Consider the following 22,227-nt stretch of genomic DNA (forward strand, 5'->3'; position numbering starts at 1 on the left):
CAGATGCTGCTCATAGAACAAGACCTTCATCCCAGCATCATTATTATCCCCCCAATCATTACTTAAACTTCCAACATCAGCACATCCAATTCCTTCTCTAACAACACTTTGGGTGTACCTACTCTCCAAGGACTGCAACAGTTTGAGAAGGTGATCACTATTATCTCCTCAGAGGCAGTTGGAAATTGAGCCAGCCAGTGATAATCACTTCCCAAGGAGAAATGCATCATCCATTAATCTGACACCAGTGGACGTTTCATGGAGTCAAATGGTCAAATTTTTCTGGCTTTCAGTCACTGAATACATCCTCATAGAATCCCTACAGTGTGGAATTAGGCCATTCGGCTCATCAAATCCACACTAACCCTCTGAAGATAATCCCACCCAGACCCATTCCTCTTACCCTATTCCTGTACCCTTGCCTTTCCTACAGTTAAACCACCTAACCTGCACATTTTTGGACTCAAGTGACAGTAGGTAAACAATGATGAATATTTTTTATTTAATGCAAATAAGTAATTGAAGGTTGTTATGGAATGAGAAATATCATTTAGTTAGATTTATCTGCAGCAATGTTGAAGAACTTACCAACTCAAATTTAAGTGACAAAGTGACGTGCAGTGCTGTCAACATTTGGAAAAGTGAGGAACCAACTATTTCCTATCCCCCAGCATGTCTGTAATTCACAGCATTTTTATAACTGCTGAAAAGTATTCACATGCCATGCAAAAAATGCTATGCTTTAACATTCCATGGTTTTTTTCTCATGTGTTGCTTGCTCTGGTACTCTGGAGATTTCTCAATAATTCTATGTCAGGTACTTCCGCAATGGTAACCCTAAATGTGAGTTTAAAAGTCTGGAAATTTGTGGACATTCCAAGGACTTAGTTTCCAATCATTCATAGCAGGAGCAAGAGTAAGCCTGTGAGTTGTGAGGTGGTTATGCAACACATACAGAAGGGAAAACCAGTAAAACTTGCAAATGACACGTGGTGTAGATATTTCCAATCAACTTGTTCAGGAATGTTATGACACACATCTGGAACAGGAGCCTTCTGACCAAGAGGTGCCTCTCTGGTGCCAGGATCAAGGATGTCTCAGAGACCTTACAGAATGTTCTCAAGAGGGACCAGCAGGAGATCATTGTACACATTGGAACCAATCACATAGGAAGGGAAAAAGATGAGATTCTGAAGGGAGAATACAGTTAGGCAGGAATTTAAAAACTCAAAGGTAGTAATATCTGGATTACTCTGGGTGCTATGAGCTAGTGAGGGTAGGAATAGAAGGATAAAGCAGATGAATGCATGGCTGAGGAGCTGGTGTATGGGAGAAGGATTCACATTTTTGGGTCATTGGAATCTCTTCTGGGATTGCAGGACCTGAATTGGAAGGGGACTAATATACTGGCAGGGAGATCTGCTAGAGTTGTTCAGGAGGATTTAAACAGGTCAGGTGGGGGTGGGAGTAAGGGAGATAGTGATGAAAGAGATCAATCTGAGACCAGTACAGTTGATAAAAGAAGCAAGTCAAACAGTCAGGGCAGGCAGGGACAAAGCAGAGAACAATGTAGGACTGATATATTAAACTGTATTTATTTCAATGCAAGAGGCCTAACAGGGAAGGCAGATGAACTCAGGGCATGGTTAGGAACATGGGACTGGGATATCTTAGCAATTACAGAAACATGGCTCAGGGATGGGCAGGACTGGCAGCTTAATGTTCCAGGATACAAATGCTACAGGAAGGATAGAAAGGGAGGCAAGAGAGGAGGGGGAATATCATTTTTGATAAGGGATAACATTACAGCTGTACTTAGGGAGGATATTCCCAGAAATTTATCCAGGGAAGTTATTTGAGTTGAACTGAGAAATAAGAGAGGGATGATCACCTTATTGGGATTGTATTATAGACCCCCCAATAGTCTGCAGGAAATTGAGAAACAAATTTGCAAGGAGATCTTGGTTATCTGAAAGAATAATAAGATGGTTATGCTAGAGGATTTTAACTTTTCAAACATAGACTGAGACTGCCATAGTGTTGAGGGTTTAGATGGAGAGAAATTTGTTAAGTGTGTACAAGAAGATTTTCTGATTTAATATGTGGATGTACCTATTAGAGAAGGTGCAAAACTTGACCTACTTTTGATAAATAAGGCAGAGTAGGTGACTGAGGTGTCAGTGGGACAGCAGTTTGGGGCCAGCGACCATAATTCTATTAGTTTTAAAATAGTAATAGAAAAGCATAGACCAGATCTAAAAGCTGAAGTTCTAAATTGGAGGAAGGCTAATTTTGACGGTATTAGGCAAGAACTTTCGAAAGCTGATTGGGGGCAGATGTTTGCAGGTAAAATGACCCTTGGAAAATGGGAAGCCTTCAGAAATGAGATAACGAGAGTCCAGAGAAATTATATTCCTGTCAGGGTGAAAGGAAAGGCTGATAGGTATAGGGAATGTTGAATGACTAAAGAAATTGAGGGTTTGGTCAAGAAAACGAGGAAAGCATATGTCAGGTATAGGCAGGATAGATCGAGTAAATCCTTAGAAGAGTATAAAAGCAGTAGGAATATACTTGAGAGAAATCAGGAGGGCTAAAAGGGGACATGAGATAGCTTTGGATTCTCCTTAGAGTTAAGGACAAAAGGGTAACGAGGGAGAGAATAGGGCCCCTCAAAGATCAGCAACACGGCTTTTGTGGGGAGCCGCAGAAAATGGGGGAGATACTAAATGAGTATTTTGCATCAGTGTTTACTGTTGGAAAGCACATGGAAGATATAGACTATAGAGAAATAGATAGTGACATCTTGAAAAATGTCCAGATTACAGAGGAGGAAGTGCTGGATGTCTTGAAACAGATAAAGGTGGATAAATCCCCAGGACCTGAGCAGGTGTACCCTGGAACTCTGTGGGAAGCTAGGGAAGTGATTGCTGGGCCTCTTACTGAGATATTTGTATCATCAATAGTCACAGCTGGAAGGCTGCAGGTTGGCTAATATGGTGCCACTATTTAAGAAAGGTGGTAATGACAAGCCAGGGAACTATAGACTGGTGAGCCTGACATTGGTGGTGGGCAAGTTGTTGGAGGGAATCCTGAGGGACAGGATGTACATGTGTTTGAAAAGGCAAGGACTGATTAGGGATAGTCAACATGGCTTTGTGCGTGGGAAATCATGTCTCAGAAACTTGATTGAGTTTTTTTGAAGTAACAAAGAAGATTAATGAGGGCAGAGCAGTGGACGTGATTGATGTAGATTTCAGTAAGGCATGCAACAAGGTTCCTCATGGGACACTGGTTAGCAAGGTTAGATCTCATGGAATACATGGAGAACTTGTCATTTGGATACAGAACTGGCTCAAAGGTGGAAGACAGAGGGTTATTTTTCAGATTGGAGGCCTGTGACTAGTAGTGTGCCACAAGAATTAGTGCTGGGTCCACTACTTTTCGTCATTTATATAAATGATTTGAATGTGAGCATAAGAGGTATAGTTAGTAAGTTTGGTGGTGACACCAAAATTGGAGACGTGGTGGACAGCGAAGAAGGTTACCTCAGATTACGATAGGATCTTGATCAGATGGGCCAGTGGGCTGAGAAGTGGCAGATGAAGTTTAATTTAGATAAATGCGAGGTGCTGCATTTTGGGAAAGCAAATCTTAGCAGAACTTGTACACTTAATGGTAAGGTCCTGGGGAGTGTTGCTGAATAAAGAGACCCTGAAGTTCTGGTTCATAGCTCCTTGAAAGTAGAGTTGCAGGTAGATAGAATACTGAAGAAGGTGTTTGGTATGCTTTCCTTTATTGGTCAGAGTATTGAATACAGGAGTTGGGAGATCATGTTGCGGCTGTACAGGACATTGGTCAGGCCACTTTTGGAATGTTGTGTGCAATTCTGGTCTCCTTCCTATTGGAAGGATGTTGTGAAACTTGAAAGGGTTCAGAAAGGATTTACAAGGATGTTGCCAGGATTGGAGGATTTGAGCTATAGAGAGAGGTTGAATAGGCTGGGGCTGTGTTCTCTGGAGCATTGGAGGCTGAGGGGCATGGATAGGATAAATAGACAAAGTCTCTTCCCTGGGGTGGGGGAGTCCAGAACTAGAGGGCATAGGTTTAGGGTGAGAGGCGAAAGATATAAAAGAGACCTAAGGGGCAACTTTTTCACACAGAGGGTGGTACGTGTATGGAATGAGCTGCTAGAGAAAGGGGTGGAGGCTAGTACAATTGCAATATTTAAAAGGCATCTTGGTGGGTATATGAATAGGAATGGTTTGGGGGATATGGGCCGGGTGCTGGCAGGTGGGACTAATTGGGTTGGGATATCTGGTCGGCATGGACAGGTTGGACCAAAGGGTCTGTTTCCATGCTGTACATCTCTATGATTCTAGGAATGAGGTGTGTTATCTGTTGCTTAAACTGGAGATAAGAGGCAGCATTTACAACTTTGCATGCTTTAATCTTTTAAGACCAATCTAAATTTGCCCCTAAACAGGTGTTGGATTTTACCAATGTTCACACAGTGAAACTGAAACAAGAATTGCTGGAGAAACTCAGCAGGTCTGGAGAGGGACCCGAAACGCTAACTCTATTTTTTTCTCTCCACCAGACCTGCTGAGTTTCTCCAGCAATGTTTGTCATTATTGCAGATTTCCATCATGCACAATTCCCTGTCTCATTGTCAAGGTGGTAGAATGCCACTTGTGCCTGTATCAAAGATGGCGACCCAGCCCATACTGTTATCATGGACGAACTGCGCACGCGATGCCGGCCGGAGAATGATTGACGCATCAAGGAACCAATAGGTAAAGGGATAGGTGGAGCAATGTGACCACTGATGACCAATGAACGCGAGGGAGCGGGATCACGCTCTCAGCGGGTAAGATGGCGGCGCCGTTGAACCAGCAGCAGCAGCAACAACAACAACAACAACTGGCGGCTGCCCAGCAGCAGCAGCAGCAACAACAACAGCAGCAGCAGCAGCAGCAGCAGCAGCTTGTCCAAGCCCAGCAACTGGCCGCAGCCCAGGCCCAGGCCAGTCAGCCAGCACTCACACAGCAGCAACAGCAGGCCCAGCAACAGGACGACCCAGTCGCTAAATTCAAACTCCTGATTCCACAGCTGAAGGACTCTCTGCAGGTATCCACCTGGAAGGGCCAGTTTATCCATGGTCACCTGGAGTCAAGGGTCAGGGGATCCATGGTCACCTGGAGTCAAGGGTCAGGGGATCCATGGTCACCTGGAGTCAAGGGTCAGGGGATCCATGGTCACCTGGAGTCAAGGGTCAGGGGTCAGGGAATCCATGGTCACCTGGAGTCAGGGGTCAGGGGATCCATGGTCACCTGGAGTCAAGGGTCACCTGGAGTCAGGGGTCAGGGGATCCATGGTCACCTGGAGTCAGGGGTCAGGGGATCCATGGTCACCTGGAGTCAGGGGATCCGTGGTCACCTGGAGTCAAGGGTCAAGGGGATCCGTGGTCACCTGGAGTCAAGGGTCAAGGGGATCCGTGGTCACCTGGAGTCAAGGGTCAAGGGGATCCGTGGTCACCTGGAGTCAAGGGTCAAGGGGATCCGTGGTCACCTGGAGTCAAGGGTCAAGGGGATCCGTGGTCACCTGGAGTCTAGGGTCAGGGGATCCGTGGTCACCTGGAGTCAAGGGTCAAGGGGATCCGTGGTCACCTGGAGTCAAGGGTCAGTTGATCCATGTCACCTGGGGTCAGCAGATCCATCATCATTTGAGGTCAAGGGGCAGCTAGATGGCAACTTGTTGATGGTTGGTCACCTTTCAGGAGTCAGGGTGTTAGATACTTGGTGCAGCAGTTTCCAACTTCTGACCTGCTGTTGGAGCTGCAGTATTTATAGAGCAGGTTCTTCACTGGCTCGTGATAGATGAAGCTGATGGTGGTAATTGGTGGGTTTGAATTTGGCACCCTTTTTGTGAACATTATACCTGGGTAATTTTCCACATGGTCAGGTAATGCTGGTGCTGTAGTTGTACAGGAACAGCTTGGTGGCTTTAAACTAAAACTAAATAGTTGGGGAGGAGGGTTCAATTGCATGAAAAGTTATGGAAAAAGTTAAAGGGGCTTGAAGCCTCCTCAGAGGTTATTAAAGTTTCCAGAACAAGTAATAGGACAGAGAGTATAGTAAGGGTCTAGAATCTAACTTAAGGCACAACAGATAAGTGGACAACTACGAGAAGGGGGACATTAATCATGGAGGACTTCAATATGTGGACGGGGAACATAGAACAATACAGCGCAGAACAGGCCCTTCGGCCCTCAATGTTGTGCCAACCTGTGAACTATTCTCAGTCCATCCCCCTACACTATCCCATCATCATCCATGTGCTCATCCAAGGATTGTTTAAATCTCCCTAATGTGGCTGAGTTAACTACATTGGCAGGTAGGGCATTCCACACCCTTACCACTCTCTGAGTAAAGAACCTGCCTCTGACATCTGTCTTAAATCTATCACCTCTCAATTTGTAATATGCCCCCTCGTACAAGCTGTTGTCATCATCCTAGGAAAAAGGCTCTCACTGTCCACCCTATCTAATTCTCGAATCATCTTGTATGTCTCTATCAAATTCCCTCTTAGTTGCCTTCTTTCCAATGAGAACAGACCCAAGTCTCTCAGCCTTTCCTCATAAGACCTTCCCTCCAGACCAGGCAACATCCTGGTAAATCTCCTCTGCATCTTTTCCAATGCTTCCACATCCTTCCCGAAATAAGGTGATCAGAACTATACACAATATTCCAAGTGCGGCCGCACTAGCGTTTTGTATAGTTGCAGCATGATATTGTGGCTTTGGGACTCAATCCCTCTACCAATGAAACCTAACACACCGTATGCCTTCTTAAGAGCACTATCCACCTGGGTGGCAACTTTCAGGGATCGATGTACATGCACTCCAAGATCTCTGCACATCCACACTACCAAGAATTTTTCCATTGACCCAGTATTCTGCCTTCCTGTTATTCTTCCCAAAGTGCATCAGTCACATTTAGCTGAATTGAACTCCATTTGCCACCCCTCAGCCCAATTTTGCAGTTTATCCAAGTCCCCCTACAACCTGTAACATTCTTCCAAACTGTCCACTATTCCACCGACTTTAGTGTCATCTGCAAATTTACTAACCCATCCACCTATGCCTGCGTCTAAGTCATTTATAAAAATGACAAACAGCAGTGGTCCCAAAACAGATCCTCGTGGAAAATCAGGTCGATAGCGGATCTCAAGAAAAGGAATTTATAGAATGTTGATGAAATGGTTTTTTTTGGAGCAACTTGTGGTCGAGCCCAATAGGGAACAGGCAACACTGGATCTGGTGATGTATAATGAAGCAGCCTTGATGATGGAACATAAAGTGAAGGAACCCCTGGGGACAGTGACCATATTATGATAGAATTCATGCTGCAGTTTGAAAGGGAGAGATTGGACTCCGATGTAACGGTATTACAATTGAGTAAAGGTAACTAGACAAATATGAGGGAGGAGCTGGACAATGTTGACTGGAAGGGGAGCCCAGCAGGGAAGACAGTGGAACAGCAATGGTAGGAGTTTCTGCGGTAATTCGGGATGCACGGTGGTAATACATTCCAAAGAAGAAAACATACTAAGGGGAGGAACAGGCAACCATGCCTGATAAAGGAAGTCAGGGACAACATAAAAACAAAAGCAAAAGCACACAATGTGGTGACGATTAGTGGGACACCAGGGGATTGGATAACTTTTAAAAAAACCAGCAGAGGACAACTAAAAAGTAATTGGGGTGGGGGAGCGAGAAGATGAAATATGATGGTAAGTTAGCTAGTAATAGAAAAGAAGCTTGCAAGAGTTAATTTGAGATACAGTCTGTTCTGATATAAAACGATAGTTCCGTTCCTGTGCGATTCTGTGTTATAAGAAAATCGTATAATAGCAGCACCATTTAAACCAATGGGACCAGAATTGCATTATAGCCAATAAAAGTAAGGAAGGTTCGCATTCTACAAATAATGGTCTAAATTCTTCAATCATGTTATAGTAAATTCGCATTGAGGAAATGCACGTGATAGCAGAACTGACTGTGTATGAAAGTTAAGAGTGGACAGTGGACTGTTGGAAAATGAGAGTGGAGAAGTAGCAACGGGACAAAGAAATGGTGGAGGAACTGAATAGGTACTTTGCATCAGCTTTCACAGTGGAAGACTCCAGTAGCATACCAGAACTTCAATTTGAATTCTTTGAGAAGGTGACTAAGGAGGTGGACGAGGGTAAAGTGGTAGATGTGTATATGGATTTTAGTAAGGTGTTTGATAAGGTTCCCCATGGTAGGCTACTGCAAAAAATACGGAGGCATTGAGGGTGAGTTGGAGGTTTGGATTAGGAATTGGTTGGCTGGAAGAAGACAGAGGGTAGTAGTTGATGGTAAAGGTTCATCTTGGAGTGCAGTTCCTAGCGATGTTCTGCAAGGATCTGTTTTGGGACCATTGCTGTTTGTCATTTTTATAAATGACCATTTTATAAATGGAGGAGGGGCTACAAGGTTGGGTGAGCAAGTTTGCGGATGATACGAAAGTCGGTGGAGTTGTTGACAGTGAGGAAGGATGTGTCAGGTTACAGCGGGATATAGATAAGCTGCAGAGCTGGGCAGAAAGGTGGCAAATGGAGTTCAATGTGGGTAAGTGTGAGGTGATTCACTTTGGTATGAGTAACAAGAAGATGGGGTACTGGGCTAATGGTCGGATACTTGGTAGTGTGGATGAGCAGAGGGATCTTGGTGTCCGTGTACACAGATCTCTGAAAGTTGCCACCCATAGTGCGGTAAAGAAGGCATATGGCGTACAGGCTTTTATTGGGAGAGGAATTGAGTTCCGGAGTCCTGAGATCATGTTGCAGTTGTATAAAACTCTGGTGCGGCCGCATCTGGAGTATTGTGTGCAGTTTTGGTCGCCATACTATAGGAAGGATGTGGAGGCACTGGAACGGGTGCAGAGGAGGTTTACCAGGATGTTGCCTGGTATGGTAGGAAGATCGTATGAGGAAAGGCTGAGGCACTTGGAGCTGATTTCATTGGAGAAAAGAAGGTTTAGGGGCGACTTGATAGAGGTGTACAAGATGATTAGGGGTTTAGATAGGGTTGACCATGAGAACCTTTTTCCACGTTTGGAGTCAGCTATTACGAGGGGGCATAGCTTTAAATTAAGGGGTGGTAGGTATAGGAGAGATGTTAGGGGTAGATTCTTTACTCAGCGAGTCGTGAGTTCATGGAATGCCCTGCCAGTAGCAGTGGTGGACTCGCCCTCTTTATGGGCATTTAAACGGGCATTGGATAGGCATATGGAGGATAGTGAGCTAGTGTACGTTAGGTGGGCTTGGATCGGCGCAACATCGAGGGCCAAAGGGCCTGTACTGTGCTGTATTGTTCTATGTTCTATGAATCAGGGGCAGAGCTGTGTGTAGTGGCCATCACTGAGGAGAGCACAGTTGGCGAAGCTGAAAGGCCTGAAGGTGGAGAAGTCACCAGGACCAGGTGGACGCTGCCCCAGAATTCGGAAGGAAATAGCTTTGACGAGATTGTAGAGGCGTTGGTGATGATCTGTCAGGAATCACTGGAGTCAGGGAGGGTCCCAGAGGACTGAAAAATGGTGAATGTAACATCCTTGTTTAAGTGAGAAGAGAGACAAAAGCAAACAGCAGATGCTGGAGTCCAAAGTAGACAAGCAGGAGGCTGGAAGAACCCAGCAAACCAGGCAGCATCAGGAGGTGGAGAAGTCAATGTTTTCAGGTGTAACCCTTCTTCAGGAATAGAGGTGGGGTAGGGGGAGCTGCAGATCTGGCAGGGGTGGGGTTTGAGTGGGGAGAGGGGTGGAATAGTGAGGTTGTGATAGGTAGATAGAAGGGAGGCAGAGGACAGGAAACTACAGGCCAATTAACCTGACCCTGGTTGTTGGTAAGATTTTAGAGTCCATTATCAAGGATGAAATTATGGAGTACTTGGAAATGCATGGTAAAATGGGGCTGAATCAGCATGGCTTTGTCACAGGGAAGTCTCACCTAACAAGTTTGTTGGAAATCTTTCGAGGAGGTAATGAGCAAGCTAGACAAAGGAGAGCCAGTGAACATGACTTGTTTGGATTTCCAGAATGCTTTTAAAAATGCCTCCATGCAGGAGGCTGCTAAGTAAGTGTCCGTGATGTTAGAGGCAAGATACTGGCATGGATAGAGGATTGGCTGACTGGCAGAAGGCAGAGAGTGGGGATTAGGGGGTCTTTTTCTGGATTGCATCAAACATTACAGCGCAGTACAGGCCCTTCAGCCCTTGATGTTGCACCGACCTGTGGAATCAATCTGAGGCCCATCTAACCTACATTTTTCCATTCTTATCCATATGTTTATCCAATGATCATTTAAATGCCCTTAACGTTGGCGAGTCTATTGTTGTTGCAGGCAGTGTGTTCCACGCCCCTACTGCTCTGAGTAAAGAACCTACCTCTAACATTTGTCCTATATCTATCACCCCTCAATTTAAAGTAATGTTCCTTCATTTTAGCCATCACCATCCGAGGAGCAAGGCTCTCCCTGTCCACCCGATCTAACCCTCTGATTATCTTACATGTCTCAGTTAAGTCACCTCTCTCAACCTCCTTCTCTCTAACAAAAACACCCTTAAGTCCCTTAGACGTTCCTCATAAGACCTTCCCTCCATACCTGGCAACATCCTAGTAAATCTCTTCTGCACCCTTTCCAAAACATCCACTTCCTTCTATAATCCGGTGACCAGAACTGTACGCAATACTCCAGGTGCGGCCGCAGCAGAGTTTTGTACAGCTGCAGCATGACTTTGTGGCTCCAAAACTCAATCCCTCTACCAGTAAAAGCCAACACACTGTATGCCTTCTTAACAACCCTATCAACCTGGGTGGCAACTTTCAAGGTCTGTGTACCTGGACACCAATGTCTCTCTGCCAATCTACACTGCCAAGAATCTTACCATTAGCCCAGTACTCTTTATTCCTGTTGCTCCTTCCAAAGTGAATCACCTCATACTTTTCCGCATTAAATTCCATTTGCCAACTCTCAGCCCAGCTCTGCAGCTTATCTATGTCCCTCTGTAACCTACAGCATCCCTCTGCACCATCCGCAAATCCACCAACCTTAGTGTCATCCGCAAATTTACTAACCCATCCTTCTACACCCTCATCCAGGTCATTTATAAAAATGACAAACTGCAGTGGCCCCAAAACAGATCTTGCGGTGCATCACTAGGAACTGAACTCCAGGATGAATATTTCCCATCAACCAGCACCCTCTGTCTTCTTTCAGCTAGCCAGTTTCTGATCCAAACCGTTAAATCACCCTCAATCCCATGCCTCCGTATTTTGTGCAGCAGCCTACCGTGGGGAACCTTATCAAATACCTTACTCAAATCCATATGCACCACATCATTCGCTTTACCCTCGTCCACCTGTTTGGTCACCTTCTCAAAGAACTCAATAAGGTTTGTGAGGCACGACCTACCCTTCTTGCAACCTGTGACGAATGGACCCGGGGGTCAGTGTTGGCGCCATAACTATTCACGTTATTACATTAATCATCTGGATGAAGGAACTGAGGAGATTGTTGCTAAGTTTGCAGATGACACAAAGATAGGTGGAGAAACAGGTGGTGTTGAGGAAGTGGGGAGACTGCAGAAGGACTTGGACAGGCTGGGAGAGTGGGTAAAGAAGTGGAAGTGGAATGCAGTGTGGGATAGTGTGAGGTTATGCACTTTGGTCGGTGGAATAGCAGCGTAGACTATTTCTACATGGCGATAGGCTCCAGAAATCTGAGTTAGGAGCCCTTATTCAGGATTCTGTTAAGATTAACATGCAGGTTCATTTGGCAGTTAGGATGGCAAATGCAATGCTGGCATTCGTTTGAATAGGTCTAGAATACGAGAGCAGGGATGTACTTCTGAGGCTGTATAAGGCTCTGGTCAGACCGCATTTGGAATATTGAAAGCAGGTTTGGGCCCTGTATCCAAGGAAGGGTGTGTTGGTGTTGGAGGGGATCCAGAGAATGTTTACAGGAATGATCCCAGGGATGAAGGGCTTGTTCTGTGAGGAGCAATTGAGGACTCTGGGCCTGTCCTTGATGGAATTTGAAAGGATGAGGGGGGGATCTGATTGAAACTTATAGAATACTGAAAGGCCTGAATAGAGTGGATGTGGAGATGTTGTTTCCACTGGCAGGAGGGACTAGGACCTGATGACATAGCCTCAGAGTGAAGGGAAGACTTTCTTCAGTCAGAGGGTGGTTAATCTGTGAAACTCATTGTCACAGAAGGCTGAAGGGCCATGTAATGGAGTCTATTTAAGACAGAGAGAGAGAGAGAGAGAGAGAGAGAGAGGTTCTCGATCAATAAAGGCAAAAGGTTACAGGGAGGAGGCATGAGAATGGGTTTGAGAAACATATGAACTAAGATTGAATGACAGAGCACTCTTGATGGGCTGAATGGCCTAATTTTGCTCCTATATGTTATAACTTATGGCTAGTTCTAGAGCACAAGTCTTCAGTTCTAGTACTTGGATGTTGCAAGGCCCCAGAGCCTTTGTAATATCAAGTGCTTTCAGCTCTTTTTTTTTTCCATCTCACGTGGAATGAATTGAATTTGCTGAGAACTGGCAGCTGTGATGCTAGGGACCTCTCGGGGAGGCCAAGATGGGTCCTCCACTCAGCATGTCAGGCTACTGATTAACACAAATGTTTTAGTCTATCATTCGCACTGGATGTGCTGGGCCTCCCCACCATTGTGGATGGGAATATCTGTGGAGCCGCCTCCTGGAGTGAGCCATTTAATCGTCCATCGCCATTCACGACTGGATGTGGCAGGACAGCAGAGCTTAGATCTGATCTGTTGGTTATGGGATTGTTTAGCTTTGTCTGTTATGTGCTGTTTAACACACAAATAGTCCTCTGTAGTAGCTTCATCAGATTGATATCTCATGCCTGGTGCTGCTCTTGGTAGGCCTTTCTATACTCTTCATTGAACCAGGGTTGATCCCCTGGCTTAACAGTAATTATAGAGTGATGAGCCACTTAGTGCAGATTGCGTTTGAATGCAGTTGTGCTGTTGATGGCCCACAGTGCCTCCTGGAGGCCCACTTCACTTTTGAATTGCTGCATCTGTTTGAAGTCTATCTCATTCAACACCGTCGTAGTGCCGTACAACACGATAGAAATCAGTTTCAATGTGAGGGTGGGATTTTGTCTTCACAAGGACGGCACAATGGTCGTTTTTATTGAAACTGGATTGATGACCGTGCGACACACAGGGTGGTGCGGACAAGTTCCAGAAAGGAAGGAGGGGGGGGGGTAGTTTCCTCTTGTCCATTCCCTTCCCACCTGCCGTAAACTCAGTCTAGCATCTGTGTTCTTTAGGGCATGACTAGTTCAATCAGTGCTGCTGCTGCCGAGCCAGTATTGGCGATGAGTATCAAAGCTTCCAACCAGCATCCATTCTGTGCATCCTCCAAGTGGTATTCAGCATGGAGGAGTATTGATTGACCTGCTGAAGGGATGAAGGTTCCCTTTTCCCCTGTTTGACCTCATACTTGAGAAATCGTGCATTCCGGAGTCAATGGTGAGCATCCCCAAGGGGTCTTGCTCCCAAATGTATGTCTCTATGCCACCAACTCTGTAGTGGTCTGTTCTGCTAGTGAGATAGGACATACCTTGAGAACACGATCTGATGTTGTTTAATTAGTCTGCAGAATAACTCTCCCTGTTTCAGTACAAGCCCTGAGATCTTATTGAGGAGAATGTTGGCTCGTTTGTATGGTTTTAATGCTAGTTCGCTTTTCTGTCCATCTTGGTTTTGTGCAGTTGTTGGGAATTAGTGAACCTGATGGCTCTTCATGACGGTTTAGTCGTTTCACAATTCTCATTAGAAAGGTTTAGGAAGTGAAGGTGTAGGGGGCAGGCAGAAAATCACTGACACAAACATTTCCTGATTTGTTGAATGAACGAAATTGAAATTTCCCAGCTACGCGGGTTGGATTGATCTTTACCTATTTCAGAGCTGTGTGTCTCTCCATCGGAGTTACTAGTCTAGATTAGAATGGTGCTGGAAAAGCACAGCAGGTCAGGCAGCATCTGAGGAACAGGAAAATCGACATTTCGGGCAGGAGCCCTTCATCAGGAATGGCTCTTGCCGGAAACGTCGATTTTTCCTGCTCCTCGGACGCTGCCTGACTTGCTGTGCTTTTCCAGTACCACTCTAATCTAGTCTCTGATCTCGAGCATCTGCAGTCCTCACTTTTGTCATCGGAATTACTAATCCACTTTCCTGTTGTCCCCTATATATTTTGTCGAGTTCTCTGATGACTTCATGTTGAAAGTAAGTTCCCAATAAAAACAAATCCTCGCCTTAAAAGTCTGCATCTGACCAAGCTCAGGGTGTTAGGGATAGTGGTAGTGGCCATTAAAGATGACAATGTTGTTTCAGTGAGTTCTGTGGATAGCATTGTCACTGCAAATTGTAGCTGTGAGTTCTCTGCATCTCTATAAATTTCACTGCAGCGCAAAGTGTAGTTTAGCCCCTTAACCTGAGTTGGAAGTGATTGTAACCCGTGTTAGAGGCAGGACCACCTTTTTTGGATGTTTCAGCCTGAGGGGCAATAGATGTTTTACGATTCATTCCCCATTAACTGCGGTTTGTCATGTTATGTGAAAGGCTATATGTTTGTGTGTGTCTGTGAGTGAGAAAGAGAGATCCGCGTTGGAGAATGAGAGAGAGATCCGCGTTGCGAGTGTTTGTATGGGACAGAGAGGTTTTGTGTATGTCGCATGATTTGATCGATCCATCTCACAGTGAACTTTGTGTCTACTTTCCAGAATCTCATGAGGATTGCAGCCCTGAACTTGTCTCAAAACACAACCATTGACAATGGACAGTGAGTATCCTTTTCTGTAAGCATATAAAGACAGGGGTGTTCTCCACTTATTAAGGTGAAGCATCTTAACTGCATGGGCTCTGTTCTGAGTTGCCTTTGAGCTGGTTAAGATGGATGTGTGGTCCAGAAGCTGCCTTTTCGAGGTTGCATTGACTGACATGAGATGGCTGTCAATGTATGAGCACTACAACAATAGTTCCAGCAGGTGGCGCACTGGGGATGAGTTTGTACTGACTGCAACAGCCATCATCTAAATGGAAGGCAAAGGGCTGAATGGCTGCCTCCTGTTCTGATATCCTGACCCATCGGGGTCAGAAGGAGAGCGGGCTGCCGTGTTGTTACTGTCAAGTCCTCAGTGCTGGTGATAGGGCCAAGTCTGGAGACCCTGTGACAGCAGAGCCATTTAGTTCAATCCTCAATCTCAATGTCCTTTAGAGATACACAAATAGACAATACCTGCTAAAGCATTCAGCTCCTCAATCTTGACCACTATTCAATAAGATCCTATTAAATCTGGTTCGAAACTCAACACCACCTTCCTGTCTACCTACCTGTAATCTGAAACCTCTCTGGTCAGTCAAAAACCTGCTGGTCACTTTATTCAGTGGCCAGCTCACTGGGAAGAGAATTCCACAGACTTAACAACCCTCGAGAGACAGAAACAAATTCCCTCATCTCTGTTTTAAGCAAAAGATCCTTTGTTTTTAATCTGTGTCCCTTCGTTCTAGTCTCCTCTGCAAGGGGAAACGTCCTCAGAGCATTCAGTTTGTCAAGCCCCCTCAGGATCTTAAATGTTGCAATAAGATCACCTCTTGCTCTCCTGAACTTCTGTGCACTATCAGCCCAACATTCAAAATCCCTCCTCATTCATCCTAGAATCAGCCGAGTGAACCTTTTTTCTGAATTGCTTCTGATACAGTTCCATCACTTTGTCAGTCAGAAACCAAAATTGTAAACAGTATTCCAGGTGTGAGCTCACCAATACCCTGTACCTATTTTTGTATTCCATTCCGTTTGTGATAAACATCACCATTTCAATTGCGTTCTTAATAACCTTCTGTACCTGCATTCTAACTTTTTGTGATCCATGAACTAAGACACCAGCTTTCCCTGTACTGCTGAGTTCAGCAATCTCTCTGTCATAGAATCATAGTGTCATAGAGACAGCACGGAAACAGACCCTTTGGTCCAACCCGTCCATGCTGACCAGATATCCCAACCCAATCTATTCCCACTTACCAGCACTTGGCCCATATCCCTCCAAACCCTGCCTATTCATATACCCATCCAGATGCCTCTTAAATGTTGCAATTGTACCAGCCTCCACCACTTCCTCTGGCAGCTCATTCCATACATGTGCCACCCTCTGTGTGAAAAAGTTGCCCCTTAGGCCTCTTTTATATCTTTCCCCTCTTACCCTAAACCTGTGATATACTCCTTTTCTATTCTTCTTGTCAAAGTGGGTGAGTTCACATTTCCTACTTTTTAACTCCACATGCCACATTTTTTCCCACTCGCTTAACCTGTTAACTACATCCCTTTGCAGCCTTCCTGTATCCTCTTGAAAACTTAAACCTTCTGCTCATATTTTGCGATGTCAGCAAATTTAACAATTTCATACTTGATCCCTTCATCGAAGTTATTTCTCTAGATTGTAAATAGTTGAGACCCAGCATTGATCCCTGTGGCATTCAGTTACAGCTTGCCTATCTAAAAGTGAAATGTTTATCTTGATTTTCTGCCCCCCCCCCCCCCCCCCCCCCGCCCTGTCAGCTAACGGATCCTCTATCCACACTAACACATCACACTTCCTATGGCATGAACTCTTACTTTGCGATCAAAAACAGAAGTTCCTGGAAAAGCTCAGCAGGTCTGACAGAATCTGTGAAAAGAAACCAAAGGATCCATTGACCCTTCCTCAGGACCTCTGGGTCCCCACTGTTCTCAGTGTTCTGAGGAAGGGTCACCTGACCCAAACATTAACTCTGATTTCTCTGCACCGATGCTGCCAGACCCGCTGACCTTTTCTGTTTTTGTTTCTGATTTACAGCATCTGCAGTTCTTTCAGTTTTTATTTTGTGAAGTTACCTTTAACGTGGCATCTTATGAAACTGCTGGAACAGTTAATTTTAATGTTAATTTTAAAACTGGGATAAATTTTTGTTAGTCGAGAGTGTGGTGCTGGAAAAGCACAGCAGGTCAGGCAGCATCCGAGGAGCAGGAGAATCGACGGTTCAGGCATACACACTTCATCAGGAACATCCTCAGCAAAGATATTCTGGAATATGTGCCAAAGACTAACTAAACAGTTAGGCCACAGCTCAACCATCATCTCATTGAATGGTGGAACAGATTCGAGGGGCTGAATGGCCTACTCCTATTCCTGTGTTCCATGGATAAGGTAGGGGCTTCTGTGAAACCAGTAATCTGGAAAATGTCAGTGAGGACAGAAAGGGGTTAATTGCAAGATGAGGTAGGTGGGAAGGTTAAATTATGGAATATCATCCCAACGCCCAGCACTATGCTCTGTGTAACCTCTACGAGGTGTTAGTAACTCATCCAGAGAAAATCAGAAACAGTGGACAATTCAGAGTTTGTCATCTGGTGCTTAATTCCATTTCGCTTCTGTAGCACTGACTTTCCACCCAGTAACACCAGGCTTTGTGGATTTAATCAAGGGCTGATCTGATTGAAACTCTAACCCCCCTTGCTCTCTGCAGCAACACCCCACCCCATCATAACCATAAATCCCTTAGCACTTAAAACTCTATCCAGCCATGCACGTCTTTTAAAAGCTGAGTAAATCTCCCTGTGCGCATTGTCCTATCAGGTCCTTTCAGGCAAGTGTGTGATGCTGTGAGGCACCATGCTTGGAAAATTGTCCCCCTTTAGATTATAGAATCATAGTCGTAGAGATGTACAGCTGGGGAACAGACCCTTCTTAGAACCCAGGGCCTGTGAGGAACCCTGGCATTTTGTAGATTCTGAATGGAGAAATGCTGCCTCCAGCTGGCTACAGGGGGAATGTACAGAGGCTGGAGTTCCTTGTTAACACGTTCCACTGGCGCAGAATGGAGAGACAGTTAGTTGGAATCAATTCAATTAATTAACTGTCATTATTTTTTGCCCTTTAGGAAGAGCAGTGACACAGCCCTGCAACGGTTTGATAAGAGTTTGGAAGAGTTTTATGCTCTTTGTGATCAGGTAGAGTTGTGCCTGGTGAGTATGACTGGATTTAAGTGTGGTTTTGTCCGGGCGGTCTTTATTCTGCCTAATCTGCCTCATTATTTAGGTCTCATTTTTACCATCTCAGTGTACCTTTCATACCTTAAGCTGCTTTCCTGCCTGAGTTTGTGATGTCAGTCCAACTATTGGTTACTCAAGCTGGGAATTCCAGTTATAAGAAGCGATAGCATTATCTTTGCAGAGTGAGTGCTGTACATTCAGGTCCAATGTCAGTCTGACACAGGGAGATTAGATTAAATTCTCTGCAGTATAGAAACAGGCCCTTCGGCCCAACAAGCCCACACTGCCCCTCCGAAAAGTAACCCACCCAGGCTCATTCCCCTACCCTATATTTACTCCTGACTGATGCACCTAACGCTATGGGCAATTTAGCATGGCCAGTTCACCTGACCTGCACATCTTTAGATTGTGGGAGGAAACTGGAGCACCCGTAGGGTGCCCACTGAGCCACTGGGAGAATGTGTAAACTCCACTCAGACAGTCGCCCGAGGTTAGAATCGAACCTGGGTCCCTGGTGCTGTGAGGCAGCAGTGCTAACCACTGAGCCACCGTGTGGCCCAATGGGATGGGGAATGTAGGTGTCGCTGGCTGGTGAGCCGCTTCCTTGAGTCGCTGCAGTCCATTTGGCGTAGGGAGATCCACAATACTGTTAGAGAGGGAATTCCAGGATTATGATCCTGTTATGGTGACGTGACAAGAATTTACTATCTTACCAAGTCACTTTGGATCCAAAATTAGTTCCATGGCAGGAAGCGCGGAGTAGTGTATGACTGGTGATTTAGTTACTGAAAGTGAATTTAATGTCTGTGCCATGATTAAGCTGTTTGGAGATTGTATGAAAATTAATTGGCTGCTTGAGAATTGGGAAGAAATTTGTAGACTGCAGGAAGATATTAATGGACTGGTCTTGCAGTGTGAAAAGAGATTTATTGACATGAAGATGTTGAGTGCTCTTCTGGAGTACTGAGTCCAGTTCTGGCCACCCTGTTTTTGGAAGGATATTATTAAGCTGGAGAGGATTCCAAAGAGACTTACCAGGATGTTGCCGGGAATGGAGAGTTTGAGTTATAAGAGGCTGGACTTTATTCCCTGGAGCGTAGGAAGTTGAGGGCTGACCTGATAGAGGTTTATAAAATCATGAGGGGTATAGATAAGGTGGATGACAGGTGTCTTTTCCCCGGGATGGAGGATTTCAAGATTAGGGGCATATTTTTAAGGTGAGAGGAGAAAGCTTTGAAAAAAGATGTGAGGGGCAGTTTTTCTACACGGAGAGTGGTTCATGTGTGGAACAAACTTCCAGAGGAAATGATGGATGTGGGTACAATTGCAATGTTTAAAAGACATTTGGATAAGGACATGAATAAGAAATGTTTGGAGGGATATGGGTCAAGCGCAGGCAGGAGGGATTAGTGTTGTTTGGGATTATATTCGGCATGGACTGGTTGGACCGAAGGGTCTGTTTCCGTGCTGTATGACTCCATGAAGAGAATTGTGAGAATTCCCAGCAACTTGGAGTAGTGCTGTAGGACATTGAGCCACCAGCTGAAGTGGAAGGAACACAATGTCTTCAAAAAGAGGAAACCTGCTCCCTCCACCAGCACCGCGCACTCTCGGGTATTGGGTGACATTGTTGACAGTGCGGACCAATTCAGCCAATTGACCTCGCCTCCCTCCACTCCCGCCACCTTCCCTCGCCACCGCAAGAGGTGTAAAATCTGCGCCCACACCTCTACCCTCCCCTCCATCCAAGGCCCCAAAGGATCCTTCCACATCCAGCAGAGATTTTCCTGCACATCCAAACACCTCATTTATAGTGTCCGTTGCTCTCGATGTGGGCTCCTCTACAATGGGGAGACAGGATGCCAACTCGCAGAGCATTTCAGAGAACATCTCTAGGACACACGCACTAAACAACCCCACCGCCCCCTCCCACTTCGCTAAGGCATGCAAGTGCTGGGCTACCTCCACTGCCAAATCCTTGCCACCTGACGCCTGGGGGAAGAACACTTTATCTTCCGCCGTGGGACCCTCCAACCATACGACATCCACATTGACTTCACCAGTTTGCCCATCTCCCCCTCCCCCCATCTCATCCCAGCTCCACCCCTTCAACTTTGCACTGCCCTTTTGAACTGTCCTACCTGTCCATCTTCTTTCCCACCCATCCGCTCCACCCTGCGCTCTGACCTATCACCATCACCCCCACCTGCATCTCCCTATTGCCTTCCAAGCTACCTTCCCCACCCCCGTTTCCATCCCCCTCCCATTTATATCTAAGACCCTCGCCCCCATTCCTGATGAAGGGCTTATTCCCGAAACATCGCCTTTCCTTCTCCTCAGATGCTGCCTGACCTGCTGTGATTTTCCAGCGCTTCGCTTGTCATCCCTGACTGTGTGCAGGTCCCTCAGTACCGACTCCCTGACAGTGTGGCATTCTCTCAGTACCGACTCCCTGACACTGTGGCATTCTCTCAGTACCGACTCCCCGACAGTGTGGCATTCTCTCAGTGCCGATTCCCTGACAGTGTGGCATTCTCTCAGTGCCGACTCCCTGACACTATGGCATTCTCTCAGTACCGACTCCCCGACAGTGCGGCATTCCCTCAGTACCGACTCCCCGACAGTGCGGCATTCCCTCAGTACCGACTCCCCGACAGTGCGGCATTCCCTCAGTACCGACTCCCCGACAGTGCGGCATTCCCTCAGTACCGACTCCCCGACAGTGCGGCATTCCCTCAGTACCGACTCCCCGACAGTGCGGCATTCCCTCAGTACCGACTCCCCGACAGTGCGGCATTCCCTCAGTACCGACTCCCCGACAGTGCGGCATTCCCTCAGTACCGACTCCCCGACAGTGCGGCATTCCCTCAGTACCGACTCCCCGACAGTGTGGCATTCCCTCAGTACTGACTCCCCGACAGTGTGGCATTCCCTCAGTACTGACTCCCCGACAGTGTGGCATTCCCTCAGTACTGACTCCCCGACAGTGTGGCCTTCCCTCAGTACTGACTCACTGATAGTGTGACATTCTGTGAGTTGTGACCCTCAGGCAGTGCAGCACTCCTGCTGTTCTGACCCTCTGGCTGTGCTTCCTCGGTGCTGATTCTCTGTGAACGGTTGTTCCTGTGTTTTATACTGAAGTTGCTGGAGTATAAGTCTACCAGGAGCTTGTGGTTCAGAGGAGTTGAATAGTTTGCACTGAGCTAAAGCTCACACCTGGTCATTGTGGTCTAGAGTAAGCCAGACATCCCACTGGCCTTTTCCAGTGTCCATTAGTGTGCTCTGTGGCCAGGGGCTGGCGAAAGCTGCTTTGCCCTTCCCATGGATTAGCTCAAGAAGTGGGTTGTCTGACCTGGATCTCTCTTCCTTTTGCTGGTGACTTTTCTTCTTATTTTACAGAGACTGGCCTTCGAATGCCTTTCCCAGAGCATTGACAGTTCCAAACACTCTCCTAACTTGGTTCCCACAGCAACCAAGCCGGACACGGTGCAGACAGAGAGCCAGTCGTACACTCAGTACCTCAGCATGATCAAGTCGCAGATCTCCTGTGCCAAGGACATTCACAACGCCCTGCTGGAGTGCTCGAAGCGGATAGCCAGCAAGGGCCAAATCTGAACGGCTCTGCGTTCCTGTTCAGGTGTTAATCCTCAGATGTGTGATTCCAGGATCGGAGCTCGAACTGCCACAAGGTCTCGTGTCTCCTGGTGCTTTCCGACAAGGTCATTATGGGGGCGGGGAGGGAGGGGGGGTGTTGGGGGTGGGGTGGGGGGCAGCGTGTAACGTCTGGCCGATTCAGTGTGCACATTCTCTCACTTCCTCCACCCTTTTAATTTGTGACCGACACACTATTCCTGTTTGTTGAAGTGTGGCTGGGGGTGGTACGGTGTAAGTGTGGAGCTAAGAGAGTGTTTATAGTAAGCAGCCATTCTGTCACCTGCATTCCGTCTAGTCTGAGTGTGCAGCATTCATTGCCTTTGTACATATTCAGCTTGTCCCCCTAACTACGTTTAGCAGCATGTTCTGAAACAGAAATGCACAATTCCTGAAGATTTATAACAAAGACTTGCACTTT

The 22,227-nt window shown here is 46.2% G+C and overlaps 1 protein-coding gene across 1 annotated transcript; it reads left to right on the forward strand.

Annotated features, from left to right (window-relative positions):
* The first annotated feature begins 4,836 nt into the window (after nt 1-4,836).
* med29 (mediator complex subunit 29) lies at nt 4,837-21,888 on the forward strand. Its single transcript, XM_072549232.1, has 4 exons — nt 4,837-5,127; nt 14,851-14,909; nt 18,044-18,128; nt 21,555-21,888. The coding sequence occupies exons 1-4, from the start codon at nt 4,873-4,875 to the stop codon at nt 21,768-21,770; spliced, it is 615 nt and encodes a 204-aa protein (XP_072405333.1). The 5' UTR covers nt 4,837-4,872; the 3' UTR covers nt 21,771-21,888.
* Nucleotides 21,889-22,227: the final 339 nt, after the last annotated feature.

Source organism: Chiloscyllium punctatum, chromosome 29, assembly GCF_047496795.1.
Source record: "Chiloscyllium punctatum isolate Juve2018m chromosome 29, sChiPun1.3, whole genome shotgun sequence".
NCBI classification, from domain to species: domain Eukaryota; kingdom Metazoa; phylum Chordata; class Chondrichthyes; order Orectolobiformes; family Hemiscylliidae; genus Chiloscyllium; species Chiloscyllium punctatum.